This window comes from Spodoptera frugiperda, chromosome 26 (assembly GCF_023101765.2).
Source record: "Spodoptera frugiperda isolate SF20-4 chromosome 26, AGI-APGP_CSIRO_Sfru_2.0, whole genome shotgun sequence".
Taxonomy (NCBI): domain Eukaryota; kingdom Metazoa; phylum Arthropoda; class Insecta; order Lepidoptera; family Noctuidae; genus Spodoptera; species Spodoptera frugiperda.
The window spans coordinates 6,539,099-6,552,692 of record NC_064237.1 but is presented as its reverse complement, the minus strand read 5'-3'; the positions used below and the strand labels follow the sequence as shown (position 1 = coordinate 6,552,692).

At 34.8% G+C, this 13,594-nt stretch overlaps 1 protein-coding gene across 1 annotated transcript; it reads left to right on the top strand.

Moving 5' to 3' along the window:
* Positions 1-3,947: 3,947 nt before the first annotated feature.
* Positions 3,948-12,354, top strand: LOC118264189 (4-galactosyl-N-acetylglucosaminide 3-alpha-L-fucosyltransferase 9). Its single transcript, XM_035576616.2, has 5 exons — positions 3,948-4,529; positions 8,991-9,142; positions 9,800-10,054; positions 10,852-11,106; positions 11,783-12,354. Exons 1-5 carry the CDS (start codon positions 4,368-4,370, stop codon positions 12,243-12,245), a joined length of 1,287 nt encoding a protein of 428 aa, XP_035432509.2. The 5' UTR covers positions 3,948-4,367; the 3' UTR covers positions 12,246-12,354.
* Positions 12,355-13,594: the final 1,240 nt, after the last annotated feature.

The following is a 13,594-nucleotide window of genomic DNA, read 5'->3' as shown; positions in this document are numbered from 1 at the left end:
CTACAGCTGACAGACAAATCCATAGATAGGTAAATGCGTAAGTATAATTTTATGAAACTTTTGATAATACCACTTGTTATCTCTTTATAAACTTAATATAATGGTTGGGCTCAAACTAAATTGTTTTAGAGAGAACATTTGATAAGTTTAATTGAAATATTATTTATTGTTCATGTTTTTTTTTGTATTTGAATTGAGAATAAGTATTGAGATTCCAAAATAAATTATTAATTTGCGCCTGTATTGGTACAGGCATTATAGGCTGTACTACTATTTATTATCTATTAAATGCTAGAAAAACAATATAGAATTATTACATTGTATTTTATAATTAATTATTTGTATCACTTGTAATAAAAGAGTTTATGCATAAATGTGTAAGTTAACGCGGCGTCTGGGCAACCAGCTGCTTGCACGGAGCAACTCTTTGTGTGATCTACAAATTGTTGTTTCGGGTCTGGGTGTCATGTGTATGTGAAATTGTATGTTTGTAAATACACCCACGACACAGAAGAAAATCCTAGTGCGGGACAACGTGTAAAAAAACAATACCATCATATTATAATAATATGTAGCACACCGATATCGCTAAGAATATCAAAAACTATCTATGCGTTTTAATAAGATTTTTTTTAATCTGAATTTTATTTGTACAGAACAGTACCTATGGTTTGGTATAATCTAGAAAATACGACCGTGTATTGCTAATGACATGATTCATTCAAGTTTCTAATTTCCATACAGTGATGCACAGTAGTAATCTGTACCTAAATCCCTGTGTGTAATCTGAATCGTAAAACTTTAGTAAATCCCTGTGAGGGCAGTGAGGGTGTCAGAAAAACAAAACGTGGACTTTATTCAAGGCTCAAAATAAAGCAATGCCGAATAAAGTGGAAAACATTTTCACAATTTAATTATCCTTTTAGTCTCTCGGCTATTTTTGTAATGGCGGACTTGCTGTATCACAATAAAGTGAATAAAAACAGGCCAAGTGCGAGTCAGATTCGCGCGTGTCGGGTTGCGTACTATTGACTAGGTAAACGTTCAAAAAGGGGCAATTAATCGCGTTTGTTGTATGAGAGCCGATTGACTGACTGCACGGTTGGTGCGGTGGCTGGGCAACTGGCTGCCGCGCAACGGGTAGCGGGTTCGATTCCCGCACGGAGCAACTCTTTGAGTGATCCACAAATTGTTGTTTCGGGTCTGGGTGTCATGTGTATGTGAACTTGTATGTTTGTAAACGCACCCACGACACAGGAGAAAATCCTAGTGTGGGGCAACGTTTTTTTTTAAAAAAAAAGAATATTTTTTAAATTTGTTTTTAGTATTTTTGTTGTAGAAGCATTTGTAATGCTTAGATTATTCGTAAAAAAATCAACTGTTTAGCATTACGGTTCTTGAGACACAGTTTGGTGATAGAGTGACGAATAGAAGAGACAAAGAAGTCTTAGTAACAGGGTCCGGTTTTTACCCTATGGATACGGAACCCTAAAGAGGGATTGTCTGGAAAAGGCTGGGCAAGCGCAGCGCAAATGATATTACAGGGATTTACATTGTGATTTAATTTCTATAGCCAGCCTCGTAATATGCTAATACATTGTTTAAATATATCATTTTAAAGGTAATTTCATGCTAATGTTTATTGCGTCGAGCCAGTGTAATGATGGAATCAACATAATATTTTGTTTGCTGCGTCGACGGTGTTGGAATGATGTGCTACTTTAAAGTAATGGGACGCTACGTATTTTCCCGTCGATTTGTAAGCAGTAATTAAAATTGCTAATTTACTAATTTTTAATTTACTTGCCCCGTTTGTATTTTTTTACCTAAACAAACAACACGTGTTTGTTTTGGGTTTTCCCAGTCGGTCGGGTTGTCTGAAACAGTACGATGTCGTCAACAAATCTAAGGTTGCTCTGTCTTTTGTCCCTTATGTTAAACATTTTAAAAATTTCCTCTAGTAGGTACAGGTGTAAAGAGTTTTGGAGAGAGGGTATCTTTTGGTATATGTTTTTCATTATTTTAGTGTGTGGAGCATACGGTGGCGGTGTGCATGGGCTGCATGGGCTGAGCACAGCCGTGTCTTTAAGGATGTGATCGGCGACGGCAACCTCTTGCGTCCGGTTCTGGTTCAGGCCATGGTGCGGAGCGAGGGAAATGGGACGCCGTCACTTCCTTCTGCGAAGCAGTCACGCAAGCTACGGAGGAGGCGAAGCCCTAGCCGCTGTAGGAAAGACTCCGCCCGACCAGAACCAAACCCGTGCGTACGGTACGTCGCGTTCCGCGCGCGCCTTAAAGAGCCAGATCATCGCAGATGAGGCCCAGTAGGGCTGATGCCCGATCCGAAGCTGACCGGGTCTCCGGTTTAAAGCAGAAGAAGCAACGGGGTGTTTTTAGTCAGAGACAGAATCACTCTCACTCTCGCCTCACCCAAGGCGGGAGAAGTCATTGGATTTCCTCTTATTAAATATTTTTTCTATGACCTCAACCACCCAGCTTTAGGTTATCGAATAAGAAGGCTTAATTGGTAGAACAGCAGTCATTAAAATCGTTTAACATAACAAAATATTTTTTATCTATTAGGATAAGTACTTAATACTGTTTACTAAGTATGAAACGAATTTATCGAATGATAACGATCTTTGATTTTTATTGCAATTAATTATAAACGTAACTTATATACCAATATCCATGGTTATATACGCCAGGCACTGTATGCTTAAAAGGGGACTCCAATCATAAATATTGTGAACACTTAACTTTTGATTTACTAATAAACATTTTTTCATTTTTTTCATTTTTCATACTTTAACTATTGTTAATAAATATATACGTTAGTGTGTATTAAGTGTATGAAGTATAATTTTCAATGTTTGAAAAAACCGACTTCAAATTCGAAGTTAGTTAAAAATAAAGTCGAGTAGGTAGAATTCCAAAATCTGCTCTAAAGCGTACCAAACACTTTTCTCAAAACCGCATAAAACTGTTTCAGCCCATCGCTACATAATTGCCGACAAACATACAAAAATATAAACATACATGTCAAACTGAAAACTTTTTTTAAGTCGAACGAAAGGTTTTAATCAAATGTTTAAAATATTTCACCTCTATACTAACTGTATAATATTAAAATATACTTGTTGAAATATGCCAGTTACTATTTTGTAATCACATCCGTTGTTATTTGGCAGCTTCAACATCACGTTTCGTGAGATTAATAACAAAACGGGCGAAATATGGATGTTACATTTACTATTAAGCATACATCTTTGATATTATCACTTCGAAGTGCATATAAAACCACGTTTTTTAAGTACTGCCTGTTTTTTTTATCATCAGCCAAATGTTTTCCAAGAGTTAGGTATCATTCAACCATTCCATTTTTAAATAAAAAAATCTTTTTACAAAAATAAATAACTGACTTCACTGAAGAAAATCGGTTAAAAAGAACACTAGGGACGGTCTTACATAAGAAATAAACAATAATGAGAAACACTGACTTTCGAAATCAAAGTCAATTTGAAATTTGAATCCTTTAAATGATTTTTTACCCTTTTTTATTTAAAAATGGAATGTTTAAATGATACCTAACTCTCAGAAAAAAATTGGCTGGTGATAAAAAAAACAGGCTGTATAAATAAACAGGTAGGTACTACTTACTATTCATAATCTATGAACAAATTTTAGTACTAAAATGTTATATTTAGAATGTTTCACACAATTAACTAATTTTTCCTGTCGTACTAATATGAAAAGTGAAGTAATATTTATTTTTATCAATATCCACGATCTTGTCTAATGTCAAAAACAGGTGAAATACATTACTTTGCAACGATTGTCTCTACATCTAGTTGATAAGTATCTACACAAAAAATTGATAACGATCTTATCATTGAATTGGACGTCCGTGGTCAAATTTAACTGATTTCACCGCTATTGTTTGGCTTATATGTCCATTCGTAGTTTACGTTTCGGTAACAATGTACGTGTATGTTATCATCAGCTCGCCATATTCCGCGCACACTCGTGTTTCAGTCACCTTAACGAAGCTATACACTATACAGGCCAACTCATAACATACGACTGGCACAGTATATAGTGTGACTAATACCTGCTAAGGTCTAAAACATCGTATCACATATGTAATTACATAGTTCCTTTTCATTACGGTCTAAATGGTGTGTTTTATGTTCCACTAGAAGTGTTTTCTAATGTTTGTGTACGTACAAAGTAAAATGAATACAAGTTACAAGTGGTATTGGAAAAAGAAGTGCGGCTTTGTAACTGAAATTATCAGTGTAAACAGGAAATATTAATATTAGTCTATTGTGTGACTTGGACGGGAAAAGAATTAAGTTAAAAACAACATGTTGACTAGGAGAGTTACATATAAAACTGTTCTTTTGTTCATATTCGGTGTTTCTGTGATCGTTCCTTTAGTATATCATTTTGTTGGATATTCAGAGGCTCAAAGACTTATGTATCATGTGCATGATTCGAACGCGTTCAATTTCAATGCACTTCGCGCGGTAAGTACTATGGTCATATTTTATTATTGTTTTTTAAGTTTTTCCTTTACTAGTTCTTGACTTCGTTCGAAATACCTTTACATGTATGTATACAATTCTAAAAATGCCAAGCAGTCTCTTGCATGCATACATTACAATGCCAACGACTGCATTTGTTGTGACTATCCGATGATTGTGTTTATTCCTTGACACCATAGTTAGAGAGTAGTATAAATTTTCTAGAAATAATTTTCCTGTGCTCTGAATCTATTTACTTATGTTAGAAGTTCAGGAATTTTTCAGGACATAATTTATTTAGGTTACTTCAATTTTAATTTTGAAATCAACTTTTGTATATACTCAGTGTTTGTAAATTGTTTCATTTAGATATTGCTGAAACATTGTAGCGAAAATTATCCGACTGAAATAATTTTCGCTTCAACAAAATTTTATCTACTACTCTTGTCCTTGAAAATCGATAAAGAAAAATCAATATTTCACCCAGACGCGAAACTAAATGAATATACCTATTTACCAACACCGAGTCTGTGACAAATTCCTACATGTGGTATTATAATTACACGGCTTTTACTGCTTCGCGGTCTATTTTCCGGCCAGGCAAAGTATTATTTAATTTTTTATGGTATTTGAACATTATTTAAAAAATAACTGCCTCATTGGTCAAGTGGTCACAAATGCGACTGCCGGACAAGAGGTCTCGGGGTCGATTCCCGGGTCAGGCAAAGAATTACTGGTTATTTTTCGGTTTTTCGAAAATTACTCAGTAGTAGCACGGAGTCTGGAATTGTACCCAATATATGGCAATAGGCTTACCCCCTATTACATGAGACTTATAACACAAATGGTGAAAAGTGAGTGTACATTGTAAAGCGTTCCTCTGCTTACCCTTTCGGGAAGAAAAAGCGTGACATCGCAATTCTATTAATATTGTAGATATTTATCGTATTGCTTAATATATTACGTCAACGTGTATTTACTTAAAATATGCGCTAGACATACCTAAGTAGTTGGCGGTCTATTAACAAATTGTAGGTACATAACAAAGAAATAGATTAACAATTTAATAGCTATTACTGACTAGTCTAACATCGCCATATCTGATCTATATTTTCTCATTACTTTTTTTTTATCATCCACATGATAATGATAAGTTAGATAGTGAGCAATCATTTATTTATTTATTTATATACTTGGAAAACCAATAGCTGCACAATTGGCCTAAGAAGGAACTTATATGTGACAAAAACCCAGTTACGTGTTTTTCACGATTAATAACAGGATATAGAAAAGTATAGCAACAAAATTATACACTACTAATGATAATTAAATATAGACAATATCTATTGCTGCACACATTAATACATTACGGACCGTCTAGGTACTATGAGTTAAAGAATTCAAGGTGCCTGTGTGCCACGAGTTTTATATTAAATAGGTCAAAAGAAACAGAGTTTATTGAAATCATTTCTTGCTCGCACATTATACGAATTATTTCTATAGTTGGTGGAGGAAGAAGGCATTGATACCTATTGGTGCTCTGAATCTAAATGATTTAGAGTAGTCCGGTCAATATACGATATTGAAATATCAAAAATTCCGACAGAGCTGAATTTTGGTACAGACCTTTATTTTACTATAAAGATTAAAATATTAAAAGTCCCCATCTATCCCATATGTGCTTCAAAAGTTATTCGGGGTCAAAGGTCAAGATTTTAGGTTTTTTGAGTTTTTCTCAAAAACCGTAAGTTTTTTGAAAAAATACCTCAGACTAAATTTGTAGATCTCAAAATTCTCTACAAAATGGTCCTTATAAGTTTTTCTATAAGTATTACCGTTTCTAAGATAGATTCGTGTGTCCCCACACACATTTTTCCACTTTGGAAGCGTCTAACTTTCAAACGATTGATTTTGACGAAAAGTGGTTTTAGAAACCTTAATGTCTTTTTTAAAGACCTATCCATAGACACCCATCACGGATATGTAAGCTGAAAAAAAATTTTTTTTTAATCAGTTCCAAGTATGGAGTGCCCCCTTTACTTTTTAAATTTATAAATTTTTATATTTCGATATCGTATATTGACCGGACTACTCTAAATCATTTAGATTCAAAGCACCAATTGGTATCAATGCCTTTTTACTTAAACAACTATATGAATAATTCGTAAAATGTGCGGGCAAGAAATGATTTCAATAAACTATGTAAAGAGTTTTCTTTTAACCTATTTAATATAAAACTCGTGGCACACAGGCACCTTGAATTCTTTAACTCATAGTACCTAGACGGTCCGTAATGTATTAATGTGTGCAGCAATAGATATTGTCTATATTTAATTATCATTAGTAGTGTATAATTTTGTTGCTATACTTTTCTATATCCTGTTATTAATCGTGAAAAACACGTAACTGGGTTTTTGTCACATATAAGTTCCTTCTTAGGCCAATTGTGCAGCTATTGGTTTTCCAAGTATATAAATAAATAAATAAATAAATGATTGCTCACTATCTAACTTATCATTATCATGTGGATGATAAAAAAGTAATGAGAAAATATACATAGATCAGATATAGCGTAGTTAGACTAGTCAGTAATAGCTATTAAATTTTTGTTAATCTATTTCTATGTTATGTACGTACAATTTGTTAATAGACCGCCAACTACTTAGGTATGTCTAGCGCATATTTTAAGTAAATACACGTTGACGTAATATATTAAGCAATACGATAAATATCTACAATATTTATAGAATTGCGATGTCACGCTTTTTCTCCTCAAGAAATAAATGTCTGTCCGTCCGTCCGTCCGTCCGTCCGTATGTCACAGCCTGTTGGGCCACGAAACTGTTGGGCCTACATAGTTGAAACTTTGTAAGATGGTGTATTTCGGTAACCGCTATTCGAATTTTGAATAAAAATTTATAAATTTAAAAAGCAAAGGGGGCACTCCATACATGGAACTGATTAAAAAAAAATTTTTTTCAGCTTACATATCCGTGATGGGTGTCTATGGATAGGTCTTTAAAAAAGACATTAAGGTTTCTAAAACCACTTTTCGTCAAAATCAATCGTTTGAAAGTTAGACGCTTCCAAAGTGGAAAAATGTGTGTGGGGACACACGAATCTATCTTAGAAACGGTAATACTTATAGAAAAACTTATAAGGACCATTTTGTAGAGAATTTTGAGATCTACAAATTTGGTCTGAGGTATTTTTTTGAAAAAACTTACGGTTTTTGAGAAAAACTCAAAAAACCTAAAATGTTGAACTTTGACCTTGAATAACTTTTGAAGCACATATGGGATCGATGGGGACTTTTAAATTTTTAATCTTTATAGTAAAATAAAGGTCTGTACCAAAATTCAGCTCTGTCGGAATTTTTGTTCTTTCATTACTGTTTTCAGGTCTAAATTGACTGGATTAAAGGAAACATTGAAGTAATGTCTTTGCAATATACTTATTAAGGCAGTCAATATGGACCCAGTATGATGGGGATGGGATGAGATGATGATGCCAGTTCCGGAGCTGCGGACTACCTAGCGGGTTTCCCGGGGCTCCGGCTCGAAAAGCAAGAGTAGGAACGGGGTGGTTTTTAGTCAGTAAGAGTCTGACACTTCCTCTCGTCTCGCCCAAGGCGGGAGAAGTCATTGGATGATTTTCCCCCTTAAAAAAAGGGCGGTCGATATCGTTAGACAGTATTTTTAACATAAATGAAAAAAGTAAAAAAAGTCCGCTACCTGTTATTATCTAATATTATCTAAATCAAAATCTCTAATATAAGATTATGGAATAATATACAAGGGAAATCCCTTGCAAAGATTAGATAACTTGCATTTTTATCTATATTTAATTTTTTTATCGATTTTCAGTCGAAAACAAATATATTTTACAAAACGCTTTAGGATGTATTCAATTCGGTCAATATACTTATCATAATGTGGTGGCCCAGCTATAGATTTTGCACAGCTTATTAAAAAGTTGGGGACAACTCATCAAGATCAGCAGATTGCTTGAGTCAAGATTGGTTAATATACTTTTTTTTATTATAGTATACACAAAACCCACTTTTCCGCAAAATAGTGTTATTAAACTAATATTGGGGTGTGATCTTATTGCCATATACGACTACTAGTCAGATACCTATCAGTAAAAATTATAAATATGAAACTTGATTTGTCTTGGTATACACAGGATATGAGCTAATTTGGATACGATACTCTTTATCCCACGTGAAAGCGTGCCAAGCTGCTGGTAGAAGATAGTCATCGATAATCGATAGTCTATTTGTTTTTAATCTATATTTTTATTAGGGTTTTTTTCCTAATAGGAACATGACAGCCCCATTATATGATACAAAATACAGTACATAGAAAGCAGCTAAACCATGTTTAGCTTGCCCTTAAACTTAAAAAAGAAATCGATAGTCTATTAAAATTTTAACTAATAACAAATTTCTTTATTCCTCAGAGTTGGCCCACCTCCGTATTGGGCGGAATATTGTTTCATGGGGACCCAATACCAAACCCAAACGTTAATGCAGGAAGGCAATACGTCGTGCTCGTTTGGAGATACTGGAATTGGCTGAAGCAGCGACATGTGTTTAACTTTGGGAAAGAAGGGTATGTAAACCATTATTATTATTATTTTAGTTCTATTCCTATCTCGGGACCACAGGGTCCCGAACCTTTGGAAGGCGTACGAGGGGCCGAAGCCAACTCGCAGAGGCCCGTTGAAGAATTTTTGAACAATCGTTGTTAGTGTTATTATTGTTAAATTGTTATTGTTGTGTTCAAGTTAGTAGTGTATCGCCATCAGTCGTTAACGCATTAGGTTATAATTTTACCCGTAACGTTAGTTGTAAGAGTTGAAATAAATAAATAAACTTCATGTTTGTTTGAAAACATTACATCTTACAGCCTTAGTATTTTCATTTCTGTGGAACATATCGTATTTTGAAACGCCACTCACGTATGTTTGTGTCGAATCGTGTACGCTACGTGTGTAATGCGTATCATTTGTGTGATCATATATTATCCGAATACACATTATGAGTTTATGTTTATGTACGGAGTTATCTACATCAGGGACTAAAGGCAAATCATGTGTACAAAGTCAACCTATTAGGTATAGATGTAATTTTAAACGCGTTAACCTAACATTAATATCAGAACCATGTAGATAGGTAGTGTCATGACTATTATCGCACAATAACTACATATTGCAACCCGCATAACCATTATCTAACAGCGAGTAATATTACCGTATATTGTTTACAGAGAAGAAAAGGACGTTTTGGATGGTTGCAGTGTGAAAAATTGCATATTTTCTGGTGATGACAGCATCATAGATACAGCGGACGCAGTTCTCGTTCACATACAAAGAGGATTGGTACCAACAGTGAAGAATCGGAACCCTAAACAGAGATGGATATTTTTGAACGACGAATCGCCAAGACATGCCTTCACTTTGGCTAAACATGCTCCGAAGATGGAAACTCTATACGGTGTATTCAATTGGTCCATGAATTATCGGTAGGTAAATATTGATTACTAGCTACTTCCGCGCGGTTTCACCCGCTCTGCTTGGCTCCTATTGGTCATAGCGTGATATTTTATAGCCTATAGCCTTTGTCGGTAAATGCACTATTCAACACAAAAATATTTATTCAAATCGGACCAGTAGTTCTGGAGATTAGCGCGTTCAAACAAACAAACAAATAAACTCTTCAGCTTTATAATATTAGTATAAATTTTTAATGTAGGTATTTTTTGCCTACCACGGCTTTGCAATTTAAACCTTACGAACTACATATAAAGTCTAAAAATCAAAAACAATATTAATTAGATTATTTTTCCTTAAAATAAGTTGTTGAGACCTTTTACACACTGGGGGCATGTTGCCAATGGCAGAAGTAACTCCAGTCGTCGCGATATAAGTTTTTAAACTGACATGGTCACTAACACTAGAATTGAAACTTAAAACGGGATATTTACCATGTTTTTCATTATTTATGAGTTTCCGATATTTCGGCACTGTTGCAAGCGCCATGATCAAATAATGAAAAACATGGTAAATATCCCGTTTTAAGTTTCAATTCCAGTCGTCGCGTCTAGACTATGAAGTGGGCGGGGGATTTCCATTATCCTGTCTATAAATACCTAATCATAGTGATTGACATTGACGAAACGCCCAGTCGAAATGAGAGGTCTAAAACTAAAAATGTATGCGAAATTTTAAGTAGGTTCTTTTGGGACTGAATTTTTTTTATAGCTATTTGTGTAGGTTACTAAAACTTGTTAGTAATAGCTTCTTTTATTTATTTTTACAGGAGCGACTCCGACGTACCGGTGCCGTATGGTCGAACAGTAATTTTACCAAAACCAGTACTAAATGAATATAATACGTTATCAGATTTTGCCGCATTGATACCAAACTGGGATCGAAAAAAACCAGACAAAATGGTTGCAGTGCTGATGTCGAATTGTATGGTAAAAGCAAGAAATGACTTTTTAAATAAATTGAAGAAGTACATCGACGTAGATATTTATGGAAAATGTTCCGACAAAAAAGAGCTTCGAATGGGGTAAATAAGTTAAAGATACATTTTATTTACATGTTATAAGACTGCCTCGTTGGTCGAGTGGTCGCAAGTGCGACTGCCGACAAGAAATCTCGGGTTCGATTCCCCTGGTCGGGCAATGTATTACTGGGCTTTTTTCGGTTTTTCGAAAATTTCTCAGTAGTAGCACGGAGTCTGGTATTGTGCCCAGGCAATAGGCTCACCCCCTATTACATGGGACTTATAACACAAATGGTGAAAAGTGGGTGTACATTATATAGCGGCATTACGTGCTGTAATCTGCACCTCTGCCTACCCCTTCGGGTATAAAAGGCGTGAATTTGTTGTTGTACATTTCATTTCGTTTAGTTTCATAAAGAAGGAAAGAAGGTTGGCCCGTTGTCCTTATAACTAGTGATCTTGAATAATGCTTTTTGAAGCATTATTCATGTCCTGTCCTGGCGCTGCGGACTACCTAGCGGGTTTACCGGGGCTCCGGCTCGAAAAGCAGGAGAAGTAACGGGGTGGTTTTTAGTCAGTAAGAGTCTGACACTCCCTCTCGCCTCGCCCAAGGCGCGAGAAGTCATTGGATGATTTCCTCCCTCAAAAAAAAACCTGCATGATGAAAATTTAGATGGCATACATTTCCGTTTTCATATATTTCTTACAGAAAATTTAATGAAATATTATTTTCTTTCAGTTGCCCTGGACATTTTAGGTCAGATTGTGACCCAATAGCAAACTATTTCTTCTACTTAGTGCTAGAAAACACGAGTTGCTATCAATACTTGACTGAGAAGGCATTTTACCACGCTTACTCGAAAGGCGCAATACCAGTTATTTTTGGACCGTCTCGTGAAGACGTTGAAACCCTGTTACCACCGAATTCTTACATATACGCTGATGCGGACACGGATGTAGAAAATCTAGCAAATAATATAAAGGCTATTGCATCAAGTATTGATCTCCTTATTTCGATGCATACATGGAGAAATCATTTCCAAACTGTCAATGAACATGGGTACTTCGGTACAAAATCTTATCATCTATGTCGTGTTTGTGAAGCCTTAAATTATAATAATGAAGAAGAAAAAGTTTACGATAAAGAACTTTTAGATGTGTTCTTAGACCCATCAAAATCGTGTTATGACAAAAAGAAGTGAGCGAAAATGTGTGATATTATTGTTATATGTACATATTTGTTACGTTATACCAATAAATGTAAAATGTTGTTGTTAATTGAATTAGCAGTAATTAAACTATAATTGATAAGTGACTTGTTTCCTTCAGTACTGCTCTGACCCTGCAGCTATCTCAAGCATCTCAAGTGTATCATTGAACGAATATAGGCTACCACCACACAAGTATAAAACGAACTATCAAATGATATGATATCTATTTATATCTTAATTTTTATCGTGAAAATAAAGAGATAACTTAGGTTCCATATCCTAAATTTAATATACAATAGAATAGGTACTTTGCTAAATAACATTTATCGGTATTTAATTTTTTATCATTTGGCAATTGGCAAATCACTACATAGTATAAAACAAGGTCGCTTTCTCAGTTCCTTTGTACACTACAGATGGAGTGGTTCAAGGGGAATCAACATTGCACCCATGCTGGGGCGGGTCGCTAGTTGTCTAATAAAGCAATTCCGATCTCGGCATGTGTATTAAAAAAGTATTTTACACTATTTTGCTCTTGGGGAAAAACAGAGCAATAAGTACTGAGTTACTTCTTAAATTGTCAATGTAGTTATACCAGCACTTGTTCAATCATATACAATACAAACAGTCGTATTATTTGTACATGTATACTACCTACGTGTGGTGGCGATAAAGTAATTAATACGCATTTGTCAGTATTTATTCCGCGAGTGTTGTAAGAATCGGCTAAGGAGATGGACATTTAATAGAGACCGAAATATGAACTTTTCCATATATGAGATGACATCCATGCAGCATGCATAGGCGTCCAAAACGTACACAATGGAATACGTATATAAAAATATACTGATATATAGATAAAAAAATAATATGATTTAAAACCAGCTTAAGTACTTAATCAATTGGTATTATCGTGAACGTTGATTAGTCATCATTTTGGATTAACGTTTTAAAAGATTATGAGAATAATTTATTGATCGATGACTATCATTGAAAAAGAAAAATTGATAACACAAATAATAATATTATGAATTTTATTAGTCGATCGATGGTCGAGTTAAGCATTATGGAATATTTTTGCAAGTGCCCAGAGTATGGGAAATGTACGGTATAAAGACTTACTTACCATCATTGGTTGGAATCATGAAGCAAGTACAAAGAGGAGATGTCATAATGTGATTGTGCACTGTGACATAAAAAACGGTACTGCCCAATGATATTAGAAGTAAAAAGGTGTACATAGGTTATAAGCGCTCAGAATGGAGCACATTAAAATGTGGAGAATTGGCAATGTGTTTGTAGTATGGAAGCACTATATAGAAAATAGCGTGGCGTAGATC

Excerpts from the sequence above, each read along its gene's own strand:
- LOC118264189 (XM_035576616.2), top strand. The coding sequence starts at position 4,368 with ATGTTGACTAGGAGAGTTACATATAAAACTGTTCTTTTGTTCATATTC. Across the intron at positions 4,530-8,990 it reads ATTTCAATGCACTTCGCGCG|AGTTGGCCCACCTCCGTATT; the intron begins GTAAGTACTATG and ends TTTATTCCTCAG. Across the intron at positions 9,143-9,799 it reads TTTAACTTTGGGAAAGAAGG|AGAAGAAAAGGACGTTTTGG; the intron begins GTATGTAAACCA and ends TATTGTTTACAG.